This window comes from Martes martes (genome assembly GCF_963455335.1).
Source record: "Martes martes genome assembly, chromosome: 3".
In the NCBI taxonomy this organism is placed as follows: domain Eukaryota; kingdom Metazoa; phylum Chordata; class Mammalia; order Carnivora; family Mustelidae; genus Martes; species Martes martes.
In genome coordinates this window covers 146,927,925-146,955,154 of record NC_137890.1, presented here as the reverse complement: position 1 = coordinate 146,955,154, position 27,230 = coordinate 146,927,925, and the positions used below count along the sequence as shown (strand labels likewise).

The window sequence follows — 27,230 nt, the reverse complement described above, 5'->3', positions numbered from 1 at the left end:
TTTGCTTGTGAGCCACCTATAAGAATTTTGACCAACCCTATATCGTGTTCAAACAAATTTTTAAATAATTGTTAATATTGTTTTTTAATTAAAACATGATAAATAAGATACACATTTTGATAATTTTTAAACATAAAACTTATTACATCTCTTGTTATTTTTTTGATTTATAGGAATTCATGGTATCTTGATTGAAAAAGGTTTTGGTGCATATTAACTAATTAAATTGTCTGGCACAGTTTGTTTTTTAAAACTCTCAGGCATGCACCACATTATCAGCTGGCACAGGTATGCCTTTCTTTTTTCTTTTTAGAAATAAAGTCTTTATAAAATCTTTTCTAATCAAATATCTTAATACATGTTTTAATATTTAAAAATGTGTATTTTCCTTATTTTGAAAAACTTCAAACCTACAGAAAAGTTTTTAGTACAGTGAACTTCCAGCTACCCAGATATTGGCACTTTTGCCATATTTACTTTATCTTTCTCTTATGTGTAAGTGTGGTATGTATACTACTTATTTCCAATAATAAAGACCAATCACGAATAAACTGTAGACATCATGACTTCTACTTTTAAACACTTAAGCTCATGTACTGCCTAAGAATAAAGTCGTTTTTACAATCAATCATAGTATATTTATTAAATTTGGGAAGTTTAATACTGACATAATACTGCTATCTAATAGACTGTGAATATTCAAATGTCACCAACTGTCTTAGTAATGTCCTTTAGAACAATATTGTTTTTCTACCTAGAATCCGGTTCAGGAGCACGGGTAGCATTTGGCTATCTCGTCTGTTTCTGGGCCTTTAATCAGTACTTTTGTTTTAAAATGAAAGAAGAGCGGCCAAGAAAGAAGTGGACCCCACTTTAACATGGGGCCCTCCCACGCAGGTAACTCAGAAGGGTACCAGGAAAGTGGCAGCTATGTTAAATGATCTCCTTAAAACAATTCAAGCCAGCATCCCTATTGCAAAGACTTTGTGTTACACCTCAAGGACACCTAAAGTTTGAAGGTAGCTTATCTTTACGCCGCCAAACAGAGACACGGTTCCTAAACCTCTCTATGATGGAGTAACTTAATTCTTAATTCCAGTTTCTCCCCTTTCCTCTGCTAAGTGTTACTGAGTCAAGGAAAGCAGTCACAGAATCACAGAACCCGTAGATAGTTCTGAAAAAAGGACTCAGAAATCACTGATGGTTTTAAGGGCAAACAATGACTTTGATTCTTTAGGGCTTTATCTGTCTTCTTACTTTACAATGTTCAGTATTTTGTCATTGTATAAAGGCTGTATAGAAACAAAATTTTAAATGTAAGGCAAGGCTTTAAATAGTGTGGCAGCAATAATGAAAACGAATTGCTTCATTATTATGCCCCATTCTCATGTTAGATTGAATTAAAAATACTGGAATACTATCTGAATTTTAAATATGATGCTGAGGTACTTAATTTTTAAATGATCTAAGAGTCCTAGAAGGAAGTTATTGTATGTTTTTAATGTAGATTACTAATATGTGACAAGTTACATTCTTCCCAGGATAAGATTTTACAAGGAAAAGCTAAAGAGAAAATAAGAATAAATTTGATACATTTGAGATATAATCCTAAGGGCATTTGGTCTTAAAAATTCCTAGAAATGGGGTGCCTGAGTGGCTCAGTGGGTTAAAGCCTCTGCTTTCAGCTCAGGTCATGATCCCAGGGTCCTGGGATCGAGCGCCAAATCAGACTCTCTGCTCAGCAGAGAGCCTGCTTCCCCCTCTCTCTCTGCCTGCCTCTCTGCCTACTTGTGATCTCTGTCAAATAAATAAAATCTTAAAAAAAAAAAATTCCTAGAAATGTTTATTTTGTAACTGAAGAGCCAAATAGCTCCTCTATTATATTTTTCCTTGGAAGACTCTGTCCTTATGCATAAGTGGAAAAATATGTTTAAATCATCTCATGTCTTCAGGCCAAACAAATAAATTTATTTCATTCTTTCGACATTTGAAAAAGATTCAGGGCTTCAAAGAAGAGATTAGTTTTGGTTGCCATTCAAGACCACGTTTTAAACCTTGTTTGGTAAGTTACTTACCCAAGAGAACTAGATAGAACAGGTAAATGAGAATTTAAGAGAAAAAAAGTAAAATGTGGTTGCTTTGTTTATTTGGTGCATATTTATTGAGCTAAGTATGGAATGAAGGTACCAGTTGGGTTGAGAAAAACTCGAGAGAGCCATTCTGAAATCTAATCTTCAGGATACAGCCCTTAGGGAATTAACACCCTCATGGAATTTTAAAGAAAATTAATCCAGCTGAAAATTATAGAAATAAAAGCCTCAATTTCCTCTCAGTCTGAAAACAAACAAACAAAAAGCCACCTATCTCATCTGACCTAACTTTAACAAAAGGGAAAGGTAAAAGCATCATTACAGTTTGGGATAGAAACTAATTTCATCGTCTAGGGTGAGACAGACCTCTTTGGAAAAGCTAAACCAACAGAGAATCTCTGTGGCCAAGAGAAAAATCGCTCAAATTGCCATGGGCAATCAAATACTTATGATTAGGCTTGTCTTCTGGTCTACTTCATAATGCTGGAGGAAGGGAAATCATATCCTCTTCATTTCACTTGTCATGGTTACTTGATACAAACATGCCTCTTCTTTAGGGTCACATACTTATAGTCAGAAGTAGTTAATACAGATAAAAGAATGAATATGGTCAAGTCTTGAAAACGAGTACTTAATTTTCCAATGTTCTCAAACTGAAGAAAAATCCTTTTTTTTTTTTTTAAACGAAGACACACAAACATGTAAGAAATCAATTTCTTGTTGGATAAACCAGATAATTGTTAACTTTGGCAAGTAAAATTGGGCAAGAAGCTGTTTCTGCAGTAGTATTTCTGGACTACAAAGATATGTGATGACAAGTTTAGGGAGCCGGGAAATAACACATAAAAAATATATTTTATTGTCCTCAGGCAATGTTGAAATGGATGGATTTGAGAATTCTCATTTTTGTTCTTGTAAATAAGCAAGTTATTTTGAGCATGGTAGATAAATCTAATATGTATGGTAACTAGAGTGTATGAGGAAGAAATCAAAGGTTATTAGGCATCTATTTTGTGCAGGCTCTATACTGGGCATATTATATACAACTTTACTTAGTCACCACAAAAATTTTCAAGATATGTATTTTTATCTCATTCTTCAGGTAACTGAACAAAAACTCACAAAATATTTAAGTATTAATCTGACAAATAATAATTATTTTTAAATTAAAATTATAAGTTTCAATCATTAATAGTTAGGATTTTTTTCCTTCTCCTGACATGGATACATTTTTGTATTTATTTCTGTATCATTTTATCTATCCACCTTTTGATAGATGACACAAATATTCAGGGTATGGTAATGGGCATAAAAAGATAAAACTAAGCTAATTGGTGCACATGAGAATTAAATCCAGAATTCTAACTTTTTTACTACATCAACAACAAAAAAATCAATGAGGTCAGATCAAGAAACCAAAACAAATGGTCTTACCTCACTATAATTTATTTTATTTTGTCTTGCCAACATAATTTCGGGTGTATCAGGCATGATGTGGACTTGGGTCTTATCTTTGTCCCAGGCTTCTGTGTATAAGCGCTGTGAATGATAAAAAGGGTAATGAATTAGAAAAACAACGTTGTAAATAGCAGTTTCTAATTTAGAGATCATGACAAATTTGAAAGCCAGCCTCCTCACTATCCATGCTGTGTGCTATATGCCAATAGTCTTTGATCTCTTTGAAATTACAAGATACTTATTGTCACTAAACATAAACATGGGTTAAGATATGAAAAGAAAAAGTGTGTGTTTTGTTACAGGATCACCTCCAATTAAATTACAAGCAACTATTTTCTAAGCATATACAAATATCCCTATGTACTGTGTTTACATTAAATACTTCCCATGGTTTTGTTCGTGGTTTATTAACTGCAAATATAACTGGGTATGCCTTCTCTAGATTTCTTTTTGATAAATATCATGGAGATCTGCATCTCACTTGTTTGTTTCATACTCACCTAGATAAGTACCCTACAAGAAAGAAACTTTGATAACAAACCATGTATTACTCTCATTGGCTGCAAACAAGTTGAACACCAAACATCTATCCTATTCTTTACACTGGCTATTTCACAAGAGATGTCAAAGCAGAAATTCCCACATACATTTTTGGAATCCTGATGTAAATGAATAGAGAATGCAACCAAAACACCAAACACAATAAGGCAATTGGATAAAATGAAAAACACTAAATTAACCATAGATATTCTCAAGGATGTATGGTTCCATTTTAGTTTCCTCCCAATTGGGGGCTCACCTTGTTCATATTGAGGGCATTGTTCTTGGCTAGCACCTGCTCCAGGGAATCAGGCACACTAGTGAACTTGAACTGGTCCGGAGGCTGGCGGTAGATGTTGTCACTCAGTATCTCCGCGGCTCTCTTGCACTTGACCAAATCCAGAGACCCGATGGGGACCCAGCCGATGCCTCTCAGCCACTGGAGATCTGACTTGTAAATGTTCTGGTGAGATCAAACACAAAAGCAGGTCTTTTTTTTTTTTTTTAAATAAACATATAATGTATTTTTATCCCCAGGGGTACAGATCTGTGAATCGCCAGGTTTACACATTTCACAGCACTCATCATAGCACATACCCTCCCCAATGTCCATTTCCCCACCACCCTCTCCCCCAAAGCAAGTCTTACTTAAGCTGTTATGATACCTGCTTTAAAAAATGTAAGAAAAAGGCCGAAAAACTGTAACAGTCAAACTTCACATCTATGTCTTTTCAAATACAAAGCCCAATTAGACCTTCATGGTATCATGTTCTCTCCAATAGAAAAGTAAGGCACACTCAATGAGAGGCAGAGAGAAAAAATGTTATTACTTCTGAGGCCTCAGCCTAATCCTAGACCATTATCTATGTATCACCGTGCATTACTATCATAAGCATGGTCACTGGTGGTATATAATGGGTCCTCGTACTCACGTCACTCTGGAGGTCATAGGCCTTGCGGGCATGGATGACATCATTCTGATCAGGCAGACACATCCATTCGTGTAGGGGATGTTTGTAGTCTATGTCACTGACTAAGGTCTGGCACTTCTTGGCCAGCACCAACCCCAGCATGTCCACTGGGCTGCTGAACTTGGTCTTCCACTTCTCAAAGTCCTTCTTGTACTCCCTGTCACTCTGGACCTTGGCCACATGCATGGACCACATTATCTTGGGGTCATCCTCAACATTTCGGGCTCCAATGTGGTGGCCAAGTTGTTTTCGGTAACCATCTTTGTATTTGTACTGAAATAAAAGTAGTCATTTAAAAAATAAACATGAATAGAAAGGGCTAAAAGTATTGTTAGTTTAAAAGATCATTTTTTAAACATCATTTAAAGCGTCAAATTTAAAATAAATTTGGAATCATCTGAATATCAACTCATCTCTTCATCCTAAACTCTGATTTGACTGCAGCAATTCTCTAATGGGAAAACAGGCCAAATTATATAGTTCTATGGTTTGCAGACATTAAGTCCCTGGAAATAAAGGCAGCAGCACTTCCAGAATATAAGTCATGGCAGTATACTGCCTTTTCTTCATCTTGGGTCAGTGAAATCACTAACCCAGAAATTTACATACAATTTTGCGAATGCTATTCCCCAGTCCACAGGTACCTATATTACCTCCCCTACCCATCCCTCAGGCCTCCCAGTTCTAGCTCTGTGGACCTTCACTGCGTCATGTGACTCCTGAAAATGGATTGGCTTGTGTTTTCTATCCTGCATTCCCTGCTCTGCTGGACATCAAATTTGGCTGGCATTTCTTGGGATTCCCCAAATGAGAAAACAGATTATATAACTAAAAGAAAGCATTTTGGTGGTGGTGTAAGTTCTGAGTGGATATTCTCTCTTCACTTTAGGCAATAACATCACACAAATCCTAAAGTATACTTATGGAAGCCTGAATTCTTCACCAAAGGACCCACTTCTTTCAGAGGACAGCAGAAAGACAATCAGGATCACCATCTTATTGCTTTTGGTTGTCTTCGTTTTTCTGTTTTCATTTAATAAGAACTCAAAAGGAAACACTTAAGATAATTTTCCAAAGAAAGAGTTGGCAAAAATCCACATCAGGTTCATTGAAATGTACATTTTCCTAGATCTGCTGAACACGGTCTTTTTCAGATGTTGAGCCAACACATGTAACCAAGTTAATTTTTTTAACCTTTCTGGCATTTTCTCATTTCTCTATAAGCTATGTGTTCAAAACATGGAGATAAATGTCTCATAACTATAGATATGAGCAACTATAGATTCAAATTCACTTTATCTTGAAGTTCAGGATACCCTCTCCACCTATGGGACATGAATATTAAAGTGATTCAGACTTAAACATATAAAAGAGTTTTTCCGATGAAACCTTTTTTTTTTTTTTTTCATTTAAAGCACAATAAATATGCTTTAACTGGCACGCAGATGCATCTCCCTGCTGTAATGACGATCATTTCCCCCCACCTCCATCTACATGCACATACACGGAGTGTTGCTACTCACGTCACTGGCAATGTCCCGGGAGGCCTTGGCCGCCACGATTGGGATGGCATCGGCTCGCAGGTCGTAGCCTTTCTTCTTTGCTTCTTCGTTGGCAAGTTTATACAGAGTCTACAAAAAGAGCATCAGAGTTAAAGTAAAAGGTTTGACAGCGACAACTGGGAGACTACTAAGTGACATAACGAGTAATTTTAAAAAGGACAGACTCTAGAAATAACCTAAATTTCGAACAATATTGAAAGCAAATAAATTATATCTTACCAAAAAGAAAATATACACAGTTTTAGAAATGAGATCAGTTAACACAGATGGATATAACACAGATTGACATTATATATATTGTAGATTAATATATATCATGTGGTTTGATATATTATATATAATCTAATAGTAGAGATCAATTGACAAAGTATCAATTTCTACATACTAAGTAAAAAATAACTGGAGAACAATGTTTATTATTCATATATATATAAAATATATACACATACTTTTATCCATTTCTTTACTGAAACATCTTTCACAATCATGTAATACTTTATAATGTTTAAAAAACAAATGAGAAAAAGACTGAAGTACAATTTAAAACATAGCTAACTGGACTATAATCACAACTTTAAGGGTCTAAGTTTTGGCTGTATCATATTAGTAAAACATGCAGCTAGAGATTGCATTTTACTTAAAAAAAAAAAAAGTAATTGGTGCTGTTCATAAAGAACACTTCTTTCCCATGCCTGAAGCTTTCTTTCTATAGAAGGAGCTCAATTATTTTTCTCTGACCTTCCTCCTTTTTCTGCCCCTTTCCTCTCTGCCTGTGAAGAGGTGCACTGACTTAATGATTCATTTCACCAGTAGGGATGGGATAACTGGGCACTCCCTGCTCAGCTTTGACCTTGTCCATCTAGGTATAAGCCTAGTGCTCTTCTCTGTTTCTCTGGGCTCTAGCCCCGAGGGGAGGGGAGCTGACTGCCCTGCTCCAGTGTGGCCTCTGCCTCTGGGAACCTAATTCTGGGATTCAGTTAGGCTCATTTAGTTCTCTTACAAATGCATCCTTGAACCTAACTTTAGAGGTAAAAAATGTGAGATTTCAACTTCTATTATTATATTCCTTTGTTTTACCTCTCAATTTTATTCAGGATCCAGGCAGGGAAAAGGTACATATTATCAGAGTCCCCCTCGGTAAGATTGCCAGATTTAGCAAATAAAAATATAGCATGCCCAGCTGAACTTGAATATTAGGTAAACAACAAGTAGTGTTTCAGTATGAATACTGAGCCACTATTTTATCTGATCATTTTACTGCTTAGAAATGCCAAAAATACTCCTCAGCCCCACCTACCCATACTGGCAATGGCCATAAACTAAAAAGATAATGTGACTTCAGGTTGCCCATGGAATCCTACAGCATATAATATTTAACCCAGAAATGAAAGGCTGTGATGAGTGCTTATATCACAGAGCCAAACGCACCACAATAGCTGAGGCCTGAGAATCTCCACAAAAGTAAATGCAGGAAAATAAACGGTAACAATGATAACAAAATCAGTGTAGCAGCAACTTTTGCACTTACCTCACTGTAGTTCAGCTTGTTCTGCCTTGCCAACATGATCTCCGGGGTATCAGGCATTATATGAACTTGAGTCTTGTCTTTGTCCCAGGCCTCTGTGTATAAACGCTATCAAAGAAGATGTTGATAGAAAACCATTTGAAGGTGTGGTATATATCTGCCATGGAATATTACTCAGCCATCAAAAAGAATGAAATCTAGCCATTTGCAATGACATGGTTGGAACTGGAGGGTATCATGCTAAGTGAAATAAGTCAGAGAAAGACAAATACCATATCATTTCACTCATAGGCAGGATTTAAGAGACAAAACAGATGAACATAGGGGAAGGGAAGGAAAAATAAAGTAAGATGAAAACAGAGGAGGAGGCAAACCATAAGAGACTCTTCACTCTAGGAAACAAACTGAAGGTTGCTGGAGGGGAACTGGATGGGCAGGTGGGGTAACTGGGTGCTGGGCATTAAGGAGGACATAAGATGTAATGAGTACTGCATACTATATAAGACTGATGAATCACTAAATTCTACCTCTGAAACAAATAATATGGTGTATGTTAAATTGAATTTAAATAAAAAAACTTTAAAAACCATTTGAAATAGGAATAACAAGAAGTCAAAATAAACACAACTGTTACTAATCTAGTTAGGAAAAATAAACCAAACGGGTATAAGGTATTCAATTTAAGGTTGGAGTCTTAGTATTAGTTATCGAGGTTAAAACTGGGAATAATAGAAATTATTTAGAGGATTTCAAGTGTGTGATTTAGGAGGTAAATGTGACCCTCCACTTCAATGGATAATTGTAAGTGCACTAGTCGTTAGAGTATGGCAGCTGCCTTAGGCATCTTAGAGAGGCTGGAAGCAGCTGGGGCTCACCTTGTTCATATTGAGGGCATTGTTCTTGGCTAGCACCTGCTCCAGGGAATCAGGCACACTAGTGAACTTGAACTGGTCCGGAGGCTGGCGGTAGATGTTGTCACTCAGTATCTCCGCGGCTCTCTTGCACTTGACCAAATCCAGAGACCCGATGGGGACCCAGCCGATGCCTCTCAGCCACTGGAGATCTGATTTGTAAATGTTCTGTGAAGAATAAAAATGGCAGAAACTCTTCAGCAAGATTAAAAGATTTTGGGTACAGAAGCCAAGGCAATTAGTAATAAATAATGCACAATATGGATAAGCTGCTGTGTTGTTGTTGTTGTTTTTTAATAGAAAATAAGCTCTCTGTGTCAGGAAGACTAAAAGAGCAACTGTGTTCAAAAACACAGAGATGTCTCCTGGCCATGACAAAAAGTGACCATATGCTTCCGGTTGTAAGGAAAGAAATAATCTAAATTAGTATCTTTTGTCGGTCAGTTCAGTGAATATTATTATAACGTCCATGTGTACAGGAAAACAACAGCATCCCAGAGTGGGAGAAACCACAGATACGTCCAGCTGCAGGCTACCAGTAAATATATGTTAGGCCCAGTCTGATGAAATCCTCTGTAGCTATTAAAAGCCATATTGTAAAGAATGTTGGTTACTTGTAGAAATGTCATTAATATAACGTTACACGAAGAACAAACATAAAACAATGTATGTGAATAAATTACATGAGCAGGAGTGGGCTTTTTCAGTGGTTAGATTATGTTCGGTTTTATTGCCTTCTGTCTTTTTTTCCTCCTCTTTCAAAATATCTGTAATGCTCTTTAAGAGTAAACACAAAGAAGTGAAGCTATGGGAATGACACAGAGCCACTGAAGCCCTGAGCAGACTTTTCCTGGCCTTAGCACTGCCCAAGGCTCAGGGCAATAAACGACCATGACATTGGTCCAAGGTCCAGTCTCTTCCCACCAAGTCCTCAGGACGAGAAGATGGACTCCTTTCCAGAATTGTCTTTCCACACCCTTCTCCTGTGATTTATTTTAAATCATTTTTCTGCTAAGGATTTTTGTGAACCCATTAAGTATTCATAACTACTTCACAGCAAAGGAACTGGACCTTTGCCCAGCTCAGTTGAAGGATTTTACCCGTAACAGCAATTAGGCAGAAAACAGAGACTGCTATTTTGCAGTCTAGACAAAAAGCCTGTTGGAATTGCCCTACGCTGACTACTAATTGCCCCCAAAATAACAACTACAAGAATGAAAACAATAACATTTCATACCTCTGGAGTGCTTTTTAACTTTCAAACGACTGTTAACTTTCAAATAACCATTAAGGCTGTTTATCACAGGGTTGGGGAGGAGATCTTGGAAAGGCACCCAACTAACAGACAGATGCAGGCAGTCTGTCAATGTTGTCACTCCAGGGGTGACATTAGCCATTTTAACTCTCTTTGATGCACAGGCAAAGCCTTTCTTTTTGGACACAGTTGCAAAACACAGGGTGGGTGTGTCAAAAACTACAGAACAAGTGTGGGTGGTTTCACAGGTGGGCTTGCATAGTTTCTGGTAAGAGTCAATTACTGTCCTCCCAAAGCCTCTAATGTTTAATGATCCCTTCAAACAGTTAGGAACTGTGCTTCTCACATCCAGATTGATACTGAAAGCGGCTGCACTGGGTACTAGGGTCTGTCATTTCCACGTGACCTCTCCACAGAGAGCCGTGCTGAGTGTTGCTAAGAGAAGACAATGTCAATGAACTGACCCAGTAGTTTGCAAACACAGCAACTTCTCTTATTTCATAAGAGTAACAATTAGCATTGTAGCAGGCATCAGAATTCTCATGAGAACCTTGTTTGGTTTGCAAAGAAACGAAAAACAAATTTCAGAGTAATTTTTTTTTTAATATAAAAATGTGTTGTTTCTACCCCCCTATAAGAATAAAAGAAATGTCTCCATCTGGTGGACTCTGAATTCTAACATTGCTTAGTTCTTTTTTTATATAGGACCAAATCCAGCTTGTAAACTTCACTTCCTCATAAAGTCTATTAAATATATTCATAAAAAGCAATAAAAGTTTATTCTGATTGAGATCTCAGTCATTGATCAATAAATCTTAGCTTAAGTGGTACAATGGGTTGCATATGAAGGACAACTTTTATAGAGTTTCCATTATTTCTGAACACAGCTCTTTTATGGAAGCTGTACTCACATCGCTCTGGAGGTCATAGGCTTGCCGAGCATGGATGACATCATTCTGATCAGGCAGACACATCCATTCGTGTAGGGGATGTCTGTAGTCTATGTCACTGACTAAGGTCTGACACTTCTTGGCCAGTACCAACCCCAGCATGTCCACTGGGCTGCTGAACTTGGTCTTCCACTTCTCAAAGTCCTTCTTGTACTCCCTGTCACTCTGGATCTTGGCCACATGCATGGACCACATCATCTTGGGGTCATCTTTGATGTCCCGGGCTCCAATGTGATGGCCAAGCTGCTTGCGGTAACCATCTTTGTATTTGTACTGAGATGAAAGCACACAAATCAGGTTTTTATTATAAGCCCTTGGAGGTCAAAAGTCTGTACAAAATCACCTTGCTTACATCAAAGTTGTAAGTTGACTTTTGCTAATAAACATTAACTCAAGCTGGTATCCTGACCTTTACCCTTGAAGCTTATAGAGCTAAGAATATAGATGGAATCCATATAATTGTAGTACATAACCCAAATCACCTATGGCTTGGTAATAAAGAAAAATTCTGGAGGACGGTAGTGCCCACAGGAGGGAGAGGTCATTTGAACAAGGGAATTTGGAGAAATAAATTTTAGGTACTAAAGTGTGTCAGGAAAGAGATGCACTTGGCAACATGGCATGTTTCATAAGTCATAAAATGAGTGTCTGGTTCCTGGAAGGATGCAGTACTCTAGGTCAAGGACCTAGTTTAGTATACCACTTATTATACTAATATAAACAAACAGTATACCACTAGTATGCTAATACAATACCAGAATTATTATACTAGTGAAGCCGAGGTAGCAGTCCAATTGGTTAGAGAATGATCCAAAAAACTCCTGGGTTCTACTCCTGCATAGGCCAAGAATGTTTTTATTATTCCATGTCCAATGACATTGTCCTGGGATCTGAGCCAGTTATTCAAAATACACGCCTCTAGTCTCAAAGTCCACTAAGAAAAGTATGGATGGGTCAGCAGGAGGCAATATGGTACAGTGGGAAGTAATGTGGTTGTCTGGATTTTAATTCCACCACTGACTAAGAGTTTGATTTTAGACAAGTTGCTTAAGCAATCCACAAAACAGGGATAATGACATTGCTTATATCCTAGGATAATTATGAAGCATAAGATATCACATGTCAAGCTCTTAGCACAGAATTCTCAATACTTTCTAGTTATTATTGTTATTTATAATTATTAACATAAACTCACGGAGAGGTCCAACATACATAAACTAAATGAGTCACCAACAACATAAAGGGCAGTGTATTGCTGTATCCCCAAATACTGGGCCCTTGATTTTTAGAGCAGTGGTTTGTTCTTCAAGAATAGGCTGAGGCACCAGGAAGGGATGATGGTTTTATTCTGGGAAGTATGTGCTAGACAGCCAGGAGCTGTTATTAAGGGTACAACCTTGGGCTCGTAGCCACCTCTGGTATTGCTCCACTGCCTTCTTTTCATAATCTTAGAAAGTTGAATTCTAATGGCAAGTGTCCTACGAATTTTGTGAATATTGTTAGTAAAATGTTACATATAGCCAGGACCTGATTCTCACGGGGAGTACTTAAGTTTCTGAGTTATACTTTCTAGAAGCACCGTGATAATTTTTGTATCTCCAAGCCTGCAGCTTTACTCTAATAATTTCCACGTGAATGGATCTTTCTCTGTTTTCAACGGGTCAGTTTTCATTGAAGATGCTGTGTCCTAAAGGTTAAAAACCGCTTGTATGAACAACGAATTTTTCATTTCCCTCAAAACTAGGTTTTTGAAAAATCCCACATAAATATACTAGGACTTATTTCCAAATGGCGAGGAAAGTTCTTTTTGAAGATTTAGCTCAGTGACAACATCGCTTCAGCCTGATTATATACTTGGGGCGACGCTGGAACTCACGTCACTGGCGATGTCCCGGGAGGCCTTGGCCGCCACGATTGGGATGGCATCGGCTCGCAGGTCGTAGCCTTTCTTCTTTGCTTCTTCGTTGGCGAGTTTATACAGAGTCTAAGTTTGGGCAAAAAATATATAGATACACATAGATGTTGACATTTATACCCAAAAATTGACAGGGGACTAAAATAGTTCACCAAGTTCGACACAGGTAGGCGCCTATAATAATCTCCCACTGAGCATTCTAAGCCTTTGCCCTGTCTGCTGAAGACTTAGAACATTGCAGCTTTGTTTTTCATTGTAAAACTTGTGTGAAATTAACTAAATATAGATATTATCCACTGTTTCAAAATTTTTAGTTATAACCCATCAGTCAGTTTTGAAGAGAACTAAAAAATTAAGCTGAACCTTGTGTACCTAAGGTGGCAAAATGTGGATAAGAGGGAAAGACTTGATTAACTGTTGATTATGGAAATTAATTCAATCCACACTGATTCTGCACCAGCTGTGCTCTGACGGTGCTGGGTACTTGGGAATCAAAGAGGAGTAGGAGACTTCTTCCATCATCAAGGTTTCTGGGAGAACTGATGCAAAGACTGGTAGACTGCAGACAAGCTACCAAAAAGTCAAACCACGAGAGGTGATTTAACCATATCATTGACAAAGAGCTCTAGGGAGGAACAACCAATTCTGAATTGAGAATCAAGAAAGTTCTTGCAGAGAGACTGATCTTTGCACATACAGTATATGCTTTATACAGGAAACAATACAGGACCCATACTAGAGGCTTAGCTAAAAAAAATTCACTCCCTTTTGCTTTGCAAGTAGGACTTGATGTTTTTTGGTTTCGGAGACAATGAAGAGTTAGTTATATAAGTGCTAAAATTATAGTTTGCACTTGCCAAAATAAAATGACTTAAGATGGTAGCTCATCTAGCTACATTCTCTAAGTTATATACTGCAGAAGAGGGATATACGGTTGACTTATACCTTCAAACAAACAATATTTGCTTTGCTGGTAGCACAAAGCTGGGAGAAATAACTAACACATCAGCTGACAGAAAAATCAGATTCACAAACATCTACAGAGGCTTACACCAGTAGGCTTAATCTAGGGAGAAGAAACTACAGAGAGATAAATGTCAGTCTTTGAATCTCTGAATTCCTTTTAAACTGAATTTAAATTGCCAAATGTATAAATGCAGGATAGAGGAAACCTAGCTTAAGCCCATGCGAAATGTCTTGGGGTTTTAATCGAGCCCAAGTTGCACGAGCCCCAGCAATGACAGAGCTGCCAGGGTGTCGAGGCCCTGGGTGCAGAATTAGAGGTCAAATGCCCAGAAATGAAAAGAAGATGTTTGGTTCAGAGGGTCACATTCTAGCAGGGATGTCATGTGAGGAATGCCCAGGAACTGGGGATCGCTGGATTAAAAAGAGAACCTGGGGTGAGGGGGCAGGGGAGGCACCACAGTAGTTACCCTCATCTCCACAGAGTTGGCAGACACTGGTTTTGCACAGCCTCAGAGGACTCTGAAGGTCTGCAGAGAAAACTCTGTGACTCTACATCAGAACCATTTCCTCAGGAATTTTCCAGAACAAATGGGCTCATTTACAAGATAAACTCCTTGTCACTGAGAACACTTAAGCAAGGGCAGCATGACAACCTGTTGGGTGGGACTCTTGGAGTAGAAGAGAGGCTGACCTCTCAGCGTAAACATCCACAGCTCTGACATGGGGGCACATGGCCCTATGCTCACAGAAAGTGAAAAGGAATGGGCTCATTAAATACCCTGGTGGGTCCTCTCCCTGTTTCTGTTTCTTTCACTGGGTTATTTGATAATACTGTGATTTTAGTCCTTGACTTAATTTTATAAATTAATCATCTTAAATCTTGACTTTAAACTATAATTTGGAAAAAAAATCCTATATGGAAAATATATCTAGCACAGCAATACAGCACAAGGAGAAGATAAATGTATATTTAATCTATTGTTAATTTCCTAACTTAAAAAAATTAATAAAAAGTTCTGATTAATTTTATGATCACTGCTTAAATCATTCGTTCTTACCTATTTCACTTCATAAGTGATAATCTGTAGTACTTGAAGTTTGATGTTTAGGATGGGAATTGAGAAATGCAAGAGGTGCTATTTACATGGAGTAAGAAAAAAGGATCCTTTATAAGATTGCTATATAGTATTGTATCACCTTGGACAGATTAACTGAAATAAGACACAGCATGCAAAATTCATAGAATTAGTATCTGCCCCCACCTCACTGTAGTTGATTTTGTTCATTCTCGCCAACGTAATTTCTGGTGTGTCTGGCATGATGTGGACCTGGGTCTTGTCTTTGTCCCAGGCTTCTGTGTATAAACGCTATCAAAGGAAATAGATAATGTCATCAGGAAAAAAAAATCAGTATACAATTAAGAAGAATTTCAGGGCCACAAAAACTTTATAAACAGAAATAACAAAAGATTAAACATCTTATACACATGATGTATGATAGACACATCTTCAGGTAATTAGTTCAGAGAACAGATATTTAGTGCCTTATGATAATCTGAAATGCATGTTAAGAAAAGGAATTGAGAATATCTTTTATGCAAAGGTAGCTTTCCATAAAAATAGGTCATTTTATCAAAACTATGAAACAACTACTAAAGTAACTACTAAATATAAGTGACACAGAGATAGATACGGATGGATGGATAGATATCTTTGGTTGCTCAATGCTTGCTTGCCTGCTTTTCTTGATTATGTTTCTTTTTCTTTGATTTTGCTTTAGGAGTCCTACCTTGGTTCTCTGAAATTTGAAGCCTCACCTTATTCATGTTGATGGCATTATTCTTGGCTAACACTTGTTCCAAAGAATCAGTCACACTGGTAAATTTGAATTTGTCGGGAGGCTGGCGATAAATTTTATCACTCAAAATTTCAGTTGCCCTTTTGCATTTTTCCACATCCAAAGAGCCAATAGGAACCCAGCCGATGCCTCTCAACCATTGCAGATCTGATTTGTACATATTCTGTTGAGACAAACGGTCAATGAATATTTATCTTGGCATTGGAAAAACATTTTCATCTAAAGGATATGAAATAAAGAGCACTCTTGAAAATACAGTTGGATGGACAGTCTATCAGATAATACTTCTTTTTGTCTGGAAAGTTAAACAATTATTACTCACAAGGAAAGAAGAAATGCTACTCCTGCCTTGCAGGGCCTCGTAAGCTTGGTGCCTTTTGCTACCTTCTCCAAGGGGTGTTAATTCACTGATTTCCTACCTTTGCATGCCATTATGATTCTCATATACTCACATCGCTCTGGAGGTCATAGGCTTGCCGAGCATGGATGACGTCATTCTGGTCAGGCAGGCACGTCCACTGGTGCAGGTAGTTCTTGTAGTCTATGTCACTGACTAAGGTCTGGCACTTCTTGGCCAGCACCAACCCCAGCATGTCCACTGGGCTGCTGAACTTGGTCTTCCACTTCTCAAAGTCCTTCTTGTACTCCCTGTCACTCTGGACCTTGGCCACATGCATGGACCACATCATCTTGGGGTCATCATGTATTGCTCGGGCACCAATGTGATGGCCAAGTTGCTGACGATAGCCTTCTTTGTACTTGTACTAGAAGAAGAAAAATCCTTGTGATCAACTGTTTTAGCTTTTAGTAAAAAGCAGTTACTAGGCCCCAATTTTCCTATTCATTAAAAATATAATGATTTCCTCCTGTATATAAATACATGTACTTTGTAAACAATTTAGAAAATAAAGTATATATGCATAAAAAAAATAACAACATTATTCTATCACTCAGTGTTAACCACCATAAAACCGCTTTTCATAGTGTGTGTATGACAGAATAAAATTAGAATAAGACCTGCTTTTTCTAGTTATTATACAAGCATTCATCTGTGTCATTAAATATTCTTTATAAATATGAATTTTAATGGCAGCAGGTATTACACATTATATTGATACATTTTAATACTTTTAACCCTTCTGTGAATGTTGACCATTTATTTTTAAATTATGATGGTTACTTCTCATATTTTGGAAATAAAGAAACAAATATATTCTTGACTTCATTGACTAATGGAATAGAAGGATAAAAGTTCCTAGAAATGTAAGTAAAGAAATCACTTAAAGATAGTAAATATTGGCAACCAATCACCAGATGCAGAAGCAAACACATGGTACATGTGGATGGTTGCACAATGAATAGTGTGTCGTATTCATTCAGCCCTTGTAGGTTCATTGGTTCATAAAGCGTGAGTTAGTTTTGAAGGAATCCTATGATGAATTCAATTGTATATAAGAATTATCATGTGGAGGGACACCTGGGTGGCTCAGTTGGTTAAAGCGGCTGCCTTCAGCTCGGGTCATGATCCCAGTGTCCTGGGATCGAGTTCCACATCGGGCTCCTTGCTCAGCGGGGAGCCTGCTTCTCCCTCTGCCTCTGCCTGCCACTGTCTGCCTGTGCTCGCTCTCTCTCTCTCTCTCTCTCTCTAACAAATAAATAAATTAAAAAAAAAAAAAAAAGAATTATCATGTGGAAAAGCCCCAAGGATGTCTGGACTACAGCCAAATAGCCAATGTTTCATTCGGTAGGAAGTGGACAAATATTTTGAAATGCATATTGCTATGGACTCAATCATAGCTTTGTATTGAGAATTTTATTACTATGATTCTAAACCATTTATTTAGAAAAAAGACTGCTGGCAAGAACTTTAACCTCGTAGCTTCCTTGCCCTACCATATAACCAGGAGACAGAAAAATCTTTGAGTCAAAGCTAGGGCAAAGAACTTTTTAGGTGCGCTTACCTCACTTGCAATGTCTCTGGAGGCCTTGGCCGCCCTGATGGGAATGGCATCCAGCCGCATATCATAGCCTTTCCTCTTGGCTTCTTCTAGGCCAAGTTTATATAGTTTCTGAAATAGACATAAATCATCATAAGTTTGATTTATAAAGTGCAGTGTAAGTAAAATATATCACGTGCCATGAATATATTGCTTACGTCACTGTAATTTATTTTGTTTTGCTTAGCCAGTAAAACTTCAGGAGTATCTGGCATAATGTGGACAGTGGTTTTATCTTTATCCCAAGCTTCTGTGTATAGGCGCTAAAGAAAAAAAAAAAAAGATGTGATTAGTACAAGCTAGTAATGAATAAAAACAAAAATAAGGGGCGCCTGGGTGGCTCGGTGGGTTAAAGCCTCTGCCTTCGGCTCAGGTCATGTTCCCAGGGTCCTGGGATCGAGCCCCACATCGGGCTCTCTGCTCAACAGGGAGCCTGCTTCCTCCTCTCTCTCTGCCTGCCTCTCTGCCTACTTGTGATCTCTGTCCGTCAAATAAATAAAATCTTAAAAAAAAAACATAAAAATAATACTTTTTTAATAATCTGGTTCTTAATGAGACTAAAGACAGTCTGTTTTGTGAGTTGGTATTTGTGACATTTTCAGGTCTACATTCTCATATCAGTAAAATGCACAGCACTTACTTAAAAACCACTTTAATACCAAGCAAAAGAATTAAATATGATTTTTCTTTTATAGAAGTAAATGTCTATGTTTATACAGACACACACACATACACTCTCTTTCGCTCGCGCTCTCTCTCTCTCTCTCTCTCTCACACACACACACACACACACACACACAAATACCCACTTCAATTAAAGACGAGACTTACATGGTTCATGTTAATAGCATTGTTTTTTGCCAAAACCATTGGGATGGAGTCCATAAGGCTGGAGAACTTGAATTTATCTGGGTGCTGACGGTAAATGTGATCACTCAAGATCTGGGTAGCTCTCTTATTCTTCTCATCCTCCAGAGAGCCACTAGGTAACCAGCCAATGCCTCTTAGCCACTGAAGGTCGGACTTATACAAATTCTGAAATTACAGGTGACAAGCTGCTTAACATAAGCATAAAAATATGCCCCTAAAGAAATAAAATTATATATATTTTACTAGACTATAGATATTTAAATGGTTGAATTCTTGGGAAATTTACAAATTTCGGTATATGTTCTGAAGCAATGGAATAGTCAAATTAGAAGCATATTTTGGAAAATATTTTATTTTAGATAATATTTTAAATAGTAGCACATAGAGAATGATCCAACTCTTCTAGATCAGAATACTAGAGGCTTTCACCAAAGCAATGAGGGTTTTGTTGGCTCTTTGTCTGTGGGATAATGGTGCATCCAGATATTTAGGGGGACTGGATGGGGCATGGCCATTAATCTAGGGACACAGAACTCAGTTGTGTAAACTCAACTCCACTTACTTTAGGGAAAATTTTCTTCTTAGGAAAACAGACATGGTATTTAGTTAGCCAAAGGAAAATCTTAGACTCACATCGCTCTGGAGGTCATAGGCTTGCCGAGCATGGATGACATCATTCTGATCAGGCAGACACATCCATTCGTGTAGGGGATGTTTGTAGTCTATGTCACTGACCAAGGTCTGGCACTTCTTGGCCAGCACCAACCCCAGCATGTCCACTGGGCTGCTGAACTTGGTCTTCCACTTCTCAAAGTCCTTCTTGTACTCCCTGTCACTCTGGATCTTGGCCACATGCATGGACCACATCATCTTGGGGTCATCTTTGATGTCCCGGGCTCCAATGTGGTGGCCAAGCTGCTTGCGAAAGCCTTCCTTATACTTGTACTGAGGAAAAAAAAAATTCCTTGATACTTACAAGATTAACTTATGTTGCAATTACAAAGCACATGAACTCTACATGTTTCACAAAGCCTAGAGAGCCACAGATTTAAGATACTTGTAGGAAAGGTTAAAGGCTAATTCCAGGTACAAATGTCATACATAATACATTTCATACAAATTCCAGCTACAAATACCTTGAGTTTATCCTCATCCCACACTACATCTTTGGGATCATTCCACTCTGTTTTAATTTGTTACTCCTTGGAAGATTTTGTTCAATTTAAGATTAAATTGAAACGGCTTTAAAGTGATAAATTGTAATCAAATCAATATAAACAGTGGATAAAGTCTTACTTCACTGGCAATTTCTCGGGATGCTTTTGCGGCTTTGATTGGTATGGCATCAAGAGGAAGATCGTAACCTTTTTTCCTCAATTCCTCATAACCCATTCGGTAGAGTTTCTGTTAAGAGATGAAGATCACTTTGGGAAAAGCTGTTTTCCATAAACAACTGCAGCATAATGAATGCAATGTGCTAAATATTTTTTAAGAGTCCCTGAAATAGTATCTGCTCTAGAATACTCAAATGTAATTGGAAATTACGCCCATTGATTGCTAATGATCCTATTTTAAACTTTAAAGCTCTTCGATTACCCAGATCAACATAATTAAATTTCAGCTCTTCCCAAATATTTCTGAGAATGAGGCAGAAGTAAATTGATAGAGAAATGAAATAAAATATCATTTAGGTGCTGTTTTCCAATTAACTTTGAGTGTTTCATTGACAGTTTTTGTTAGACAAGAGTAATGCTTTTTGTGGGGAAAAATTATGCCTAATGGGCTGTCTCTTTCACACAGCTAACAGGTTGTAAAATAGCCTATTTTACAATATAGAGCTGTCTGTAGTAGGGTCCGCATCTGGAGGTAAGAAACAAAATCCTTCATAATTTTTTAAATCTAAGATTTTTTTGGAGGAAATTTAAATTTTGAATATAAAAGCTCAAGTGAAATACTTTCTTCAGATTTGTTACATAATGAAATATCTGAGAATACAATTTAATGCACTTTATTCTGAAATCAGATTGTTTAAAATGACTTTTGATCTTGGAATGTGTCCATATTTTAGTCATTTGTGGCATTATTCTAATACATTATTTAATGTTGAAGCCTTTCTATTAGAGTTTAGAATTTGCCTTTAAAATATTTAATTTTTACATCTACAGATTTCAGGAGATTCTGCTATGAGGACAATAAAAAGTAAAAATGGAATTCTACTGCATGGGTTTTTTAATGTTCATTCATTTGGGGCCCCTGGGTGGCTCAGTGGGTTAAAGCCTCTGCCTTCGGCTCAGGTCACGATCCCAGGGTCCAGGGATCGAGCCCCGTATCAGGCTCTCTTCCTCCTCTCTCTCTCTGCCTGCCTCTCTGCCTACTTGTGATCTCTGTCAAATAAATAAATAAAATCTTTTAAAAAAAATGTTCATTCATTTGAAATTTCATGGAATTTTGTGTGTATTGGGCACTATACTAGCTAGGCACTGCAGGCCCAATACAAATTGTCTCTGACCCTGAGGAGCTCCCATTCATACAGGGAAGAGCAATATAAACCATTATATTATGATGATATGTGTCATAAAGGACTATAAGGAACAGACAGCACAGACCCCCAACTCTGCCTGAGATAGGAAGTGCTAATTATTTTGATATTCAACCTAAAAACCACTAAATAAGGAATCTAAGTCACATGTAGTTTATTAATCAAAATCATTCAGACATGCAATTTATTTCCAATTCTTTGCCTTAGAAGCAATTACAAGCTTTCTGAAAAACACGAATTTGGAAACTTACATCACTTGTATTGATTAAGTTTGCTTTAGCCAGAATAATGTCAGGTGTATCAGGCATGATGTGGACTTGAGTCTTGTCCTTGTCCCAAGCTTCTCTATAAAGTCTCTAAAATGAGAAATAAGAGTTTTTCAGTGGTTCCATTCAATTAGTGAAAGACATCATAAACTTCAAGCAGGATCACTGAATTCAACTGAATTAGGAATTTTAACTGAGAGCATAAGCAGATAACATGAACAGAAAACAAGTGTTTTTTTTTTTTTTAAGTGGTCTGGGATATAACTATCTTTCAAAATATAAAGTATGGATTACCTTCTCAAGGTTACAAATAACCTTGCCCATTAGAGATCAATCCAAGTAATGAGAGTTTCTGCCATGATCATCAAATAGAGCAGAAGTTCTCCATCTGATTATAAAGGTCTCTCTGTTTATCTGGGAGATAGTCCTTCCCTTCTCAAAAAATGACATATTTGAGGTATATTTAGAAATTAGAGTCACATTCCCTATGCATTTTATTATTTATGGCTGTAATAATTTGGGTGGATTAGGATCCCAAGAGAATTTTGGGAATGTCTTCTATGTCTTCTATGTCCCAGAGCCATCCACTATCTATCTTCTGTAGAAGACAAGACAACTCAAACAAAAATTTCATTGGTTTACTAAAACAAGGGGGTGAAAGTTTGACGAAAAACAGACCTGTCAGAGAATCTCCTCATAAGACACTTATCAATTACAAAAGATAAAATATTAATTTGATAGTGGAGAAACCTCTCAATACCATTTTAACAAAGTGATCAAAAATCAGATGATCAGTATTGGAACAAAAAGATATCATGGACCACCTGATAGGACATACGGAGGAGGGTACTACATATGATGTCCTGCTAAAAGTACAAGACCTGAATCAAATCATGAGGAAACAATAGACCCAAACTGTTGAAGATTCTGCAAAACAACTGACTTATGTTCTTCCCAGATGTCAAGGACTTGGAAGACAAAGGAAGAGTGAGGAGCCAGTCCAGATTAAAGGAGACTACAGACACCACAAGCAAATGCAGGGTGTGATCTTGGATTGGATTCTGGATCAGAAAATAGTTTTTATTTTGTATAAAGGACATTCATGATAAAACTGAATAAATTCTATGGACTAGATTTGTTTCAATGCTAATTTCCTGATTTTGATCATTGCACTGTGGCTTGGTAAGAGAATGATCTTGTTTTCAAGAAATGCACACTGAAGTATTTAGGGATAGAGAGACATCAATGCAGCAACTTACATATATACAACAGAAAAAAATAGGAAATAAAAGCAAGTGTAACTAATGTTAACAATTGGGGAACTGGGATAAAGAAAGAGATATGCATATATAATTATATTTATATATTTATCATATAAATTTAAATTATTTGTACTGTTTTTGCAACTTTTCTCTATGCCTGAAATTATTTCAATATAAAAAATTTGAGAAGTCTCATTGGTTCCTTGGACTTGTCAGTTTCCCCTTGAGGCACTGAGTGTGGGTTACAGGAGTTGATGCTTTTCTCCTTTCTGCACATGCACATAACCCACAGAAGCTAAGACCTTCAGGACCAAAACAAAGCAAGGCTTGTCAATTTCTACATATGTTTATCCTGGTTCTGTACTAACCTTTCTGATTAAGATGAGAGATTCTCAACCTCAGTACTATTGGTATTGTATACTGGAGGATTCCTCGTCGAAGGAACCCTGTCCTGTATGTTTCTGGAATGTTTAGCAGCATCTCTGACTTCTATCCACTAGATGCCAGTAGCATGCCACCCTCAAGTTGTGACAACTGAAAAGGTCTCTAGGTGTTGCTAAATGTCCCTGGTTGAGAACCACTAAGTTGGACCATTTCTTCAATGGTATCATTTTCACCACAACCCTGCCCCACCTCCCCAAAAAACAGAAAATACTAATATTTGTTTATCCTGAGATACATGTATTGGTTTATTATTCAAAGGAGAGGGGTGCTTGGGTGGCTCAGTCATTAAGCGTCTGCCTTCAGCTCAGGTCAGGATCCCAGGGTCCTGGGACTGAACCCTGCCTCGGGCTCCCTGCCCAACAGAAAGCTTGCTTCTCCCTCTCCCACTCCCCCTCTACTTGTGTTCCCTCTCTTGCTGTCTCTCTCTCTGTGAAATAAATAAATAAAATCTTTTTTTTTTAAGATTTTATTTATTTATTTGACAGAGATCACAAGCAGGCAGAGAGGCAGACTGTGGGAGGGTGGGGAGAGGGGAAGCAGGCTTCCGGCAGAGCAGAGAGCCTGATGCAGGGCTCGATCCCAGGACCCTGTAATCATAACCTGAGCTGAAGGCAGAGGCTTAACCCACTGAGCCACCCAGGCACCCCTAAATAAATAAAATCTTTAAAAAATAAATTTTTTTTAAAAAGGAGAAACAGCGGGCTCAAGGATCCACGTGGCCCTTTTCTGAGATTTAGGGTATCTATACCTCCACATTCCTACAACCAGGGCATACTGCTGAAGAGGTCTGCCCCGAGGCATTTTTAATGTTGATAAATTTCATGATTGAAGGTTTCTCTCCTGCCCACTTTATTAGTTCAGAGCTCTGTACACAGCTCTGTTTCATGGAGAAAAGAGAAACTTGGATTCCAAAGGGGGAGCTATTTTGCATAAATTTGTTGCTTTATTAGTTAGCCTGATGGATTCAAATTACCATCATAAAAAAAGAAGAAATGAAAACCTGAATATTTATAATAAAGCTGACAGGTCAGCATTTATTATAAATTTTGGATACAAAAATTGCAAGCCCGTGAAAGGCTGATTGGGAAGAGAGGAGCTACAATTTATCAGATGCTTACCATAAGCTGGTTATGAGCTTTATAATAAAACTAATATATATGATAAGTGTAAAATATATAGAAGTAATCAGATCCTTCTAAGACCCAGAAAATTATTACTATGTATCAATTTAAACTTTCTTACCAGTTCCAAAATCTCAGTGCACATAATTCAACTTTCTGTAATTTTCGGGGTTATGCTTCTCACTGAACAATGATGAGTACTCTTTCTCTTTGCATAGAATTCCTCTACACTGCTATCTTTTATTTATTTAATTCAATAAATATTTAGAGTTACATGCCACACACTGGTATCAGTGCTGGAGAGGGAAATAAGTTGAAGATGGGATATATACACACATACACACACATGTATATATGTATGGTATTACCTACTTGTCTTGACTTGGCTAAGCTAAATATATTATAAAAGTTTGGCAGAAAATACACTCTTTATAACATTTCCATTTGCCTGTGCAAAGTACTCAAAATATTGCCCTTTCATACACTTTACCCCAACAACAACACAAAGTCTGGGTCTTTAATACATTCAAGTTTCAAAGAAAAAAAAGTATGTTCAAAAGCATTCTCATTTACAGGATGGTTGGTTGGTTGGTTGGATGGATGGATGGATGGATAAATAAATAAGGAAGTTTTAGATGACAAAAATTGATACTAATACATTTTACATGATTCAGTATAGGGTAGTTGATAATTCAAATGAAGCAACCAACACTACACATCATGCTGTGGTGTGCTATGCTGTAGGATATGCCATGCTAGTCTACTAATTATTAAGCAAAAGCTATTGAGCACCTACCAGTTATCAGGCACTATAATTTTTCTATTTATTTCTGAAGAGTTACTCACATCACTCCTATTTTTGGCATTTGTCTTTGCCAGAACTATGTCCATGGCATCGGGAATGCTGGTGAATTTGTTTCTATCTGGGGGCTGACGGTATTTCTTCTCACTGATGATTTCTGAAGCCCGTTTGTTCTTTTCTGCCTCCAAAGAACCCAGGGGACTCCATCCTATGCCTCTTAGCCACTCAAGGTCAGACTTATAGAGATTCTGTGAAAATACAAAGCACTCCATCAAAACCCCATCCTCATTTGGACCCTTGACTCAAGTGATTTTACACATTACAAACAGATGCATTTTAGATATTCAATAACAGCTCCTCTTTTTACTTTGTCTCTGTGACCAAATGGCTACTCAAATAGTAATATATAAGCTATTCAATTAAATAGAAACTGACCTCACTCTGTAGTTGATAAACTTTTTTAGCTTGAATAACATCATTCTGGTCAGGCAGGCATGTCCAGTGGTGCAGGTAGTTCTTATAGTCTATGTCACTGACTAATTCCTGACATTTCTTGGCCAGCACCACTCCTAACATGTCCACTGGGCTGCTGAACTTGGTCTTCCACTTCTCAAAGTCCTTTTTGTATTCTCTTTCACTCTGCATTTTGGCTACATTCATGGACAGCACAAGCTTTGGATCATCTTGCAGACTCCGGAATCCAATATGGTGGCCAAGTTGTTTGCGGTAGCCTTGTTTGTATTTAAACTGAAATCAAAGCAATCAGTTCTTTTATTAACATAAAATGATCAAGTGAAGCTCAACAATCTGAGCTTAATTAAAAGCTCAATATGCATTGTTGGCATGTTTGTTTTCCAAAACTGAAAAGAGAAAAGGGATGTCCATATTAATTTAGTAAGAAATATAAGAACTTACATAAAGGCTTCCAGAAAAAAATGTAATGTAGTTGATTATCAGGGGAGGTTACGATAAATTCTACCTAGAGACAAAAATATATGCCAGGAGGTGCTAGACATTGGGTATGCAGACCTTAGGGTAACATTTGCACAAAGCTCTTTTGAAAGCCTTATGGGAGTGATCTGAAAATATGGGCTGAATGGCCAAGAAATAAGAAAGATTAACTTATTAAGCAGCAGGATTTTTAGTGGTTTGCTATGTGGTTATATACTATAATCTTGTCCTGTTCAGGTTCCATATCTTCATGCACATGTAGCTACAAAAAGCTAAATACCTTAGATTAGAAAGAGAATTCCACAAGATCTCAACACATTGCCAAGACAAGTCAAATGAACTACATAAATTTAAGAAAAGTGAAATCCACTATTTAAACTGGGAAAAAACTGCACTAGTACTGGATGACAATTGTAATAGTAACAATAACAACAATAGTAATAATAGCATTTACTTGATGCTAGGTGCCGGGGCTATATTACACTTCATGGAGTTAGGTCCTACTCTCACTTCATACCCAGAGTCACAATTATATATATTATAAATACTCAGGAGTTTAGGCTGACTATAAGCTTAATATGGGCAAGCTGACAAAGCTGCTTATAAAACTAGTGTTAAAGATTCTGCAGGGACACAGATAAAAACAAGTCAGAAGCTCATTTACTCTGGCTTGACCTCCTGTGACAGGGAAACACCACTAAATTTGGGGGCAATATTTTGAGAAGGGTACTGAAAAAAATAGAACAAATCACAAGTAGAGTGATGAGCTTTTCAAGAGTCATGAATAATCAGAACACTGAAAGACTTATAAAACTAAAACCAAGGAGAATAACTAAACACGTGTAAAATGAAGAGATATCAGGTGGAATAGGAAATAAGCTACTTTGTGATGTTCTAGAACACAGACTTAGAGTTGATCAACAACATAATCAAGTTCAAAATAGGGAACTATATAATGACAACTAAAGATGATCCAAC

General features: G+C 37.4%; 1 protein-coding gene across 1 annotated transcript in view; it reads right to left on the bottom strand.

Annotated features, from left to right (window-relative positions):
• NEB (nebulin) overlaps positions 1 to 27,230 on the bottom strand; it is a 207,053-nt gene that overhangs the window by 103,750 nt on the left and 76,073 nt on the right. Inside the window, exons 53-71 of the mRNA XM_080798838.1 lie at positions 25,737 to 26,048; positions 25,346 to 25,549; positions 21,658 to 21,762; positions 20,164 to 20,271; positions 19,501 to 19,812; positions 18,829 to 19,032; positions 18,156 to 18,260; positions 17,962 to 18,069; positions 16,453 to 16,764; positions 15,960 to 16,163; positions 15,406 to 15,510; positions 13,139 to 13,246; positions 11,224 to 11,535; positions 9,022 to 9,225; positions 8,150 to 8,254; positions 6,583 to 6,690; positions 5,021 to 5,332; positions 4,348 to 4,551; positions 3,525 to 3,629 (exon numbers count right to left, since the gene is read on the bottom strand). Of these exons, the coding sequence (XP_080654964.1) occupies positions 3,525 to 3,629; positions 4,348 to 4,551; positions 5,021 to 5,332; positions 6,583 to 6,690; positions 8,150 to 8,254; positions 9,022 to 9,225; positions 11,224 to 11,535; positions 13,139 to 13,246; positions 15,406 to 15,510; positions 15,960 to 16,163; positions 16,453 to 16,764; positions 17,962 to 18,069; positions 18,156 to 18,260; positions 18,829 to 19,032; positions 19,501 to 19,812; positions 20,164 to 20,271; positions 21,658 to 21,762; positions 25,346 to 25,549; positions 25,737 to 26,048 (3,537 nt within the window). The remainder of the gene's footprint in view (positions 1 to 3,524; positions 3,630 to 4,347; positions 4,552 to 5,020; positions 5,333 to 6,582; positions 6,691 to 8,149; positions 8,255 to 9,021; positions 9,226 to 11,223; positions 11,536 to 13,138; positions 13,247 to 15,405; positions 15,511 to 15,959; positions 16,164 to 16,452; positions 16,765 to 17,961; positions 18,070 to 18,155; positions 18,261 to 18,828; positions 19,033 to 19,500; positions 19,813 to 20,163; positions 20,272 to 21,657; positions 21,763 to 25,345; positions 25,550 to 25,736; positions 26,049 to 27,230) is intronic.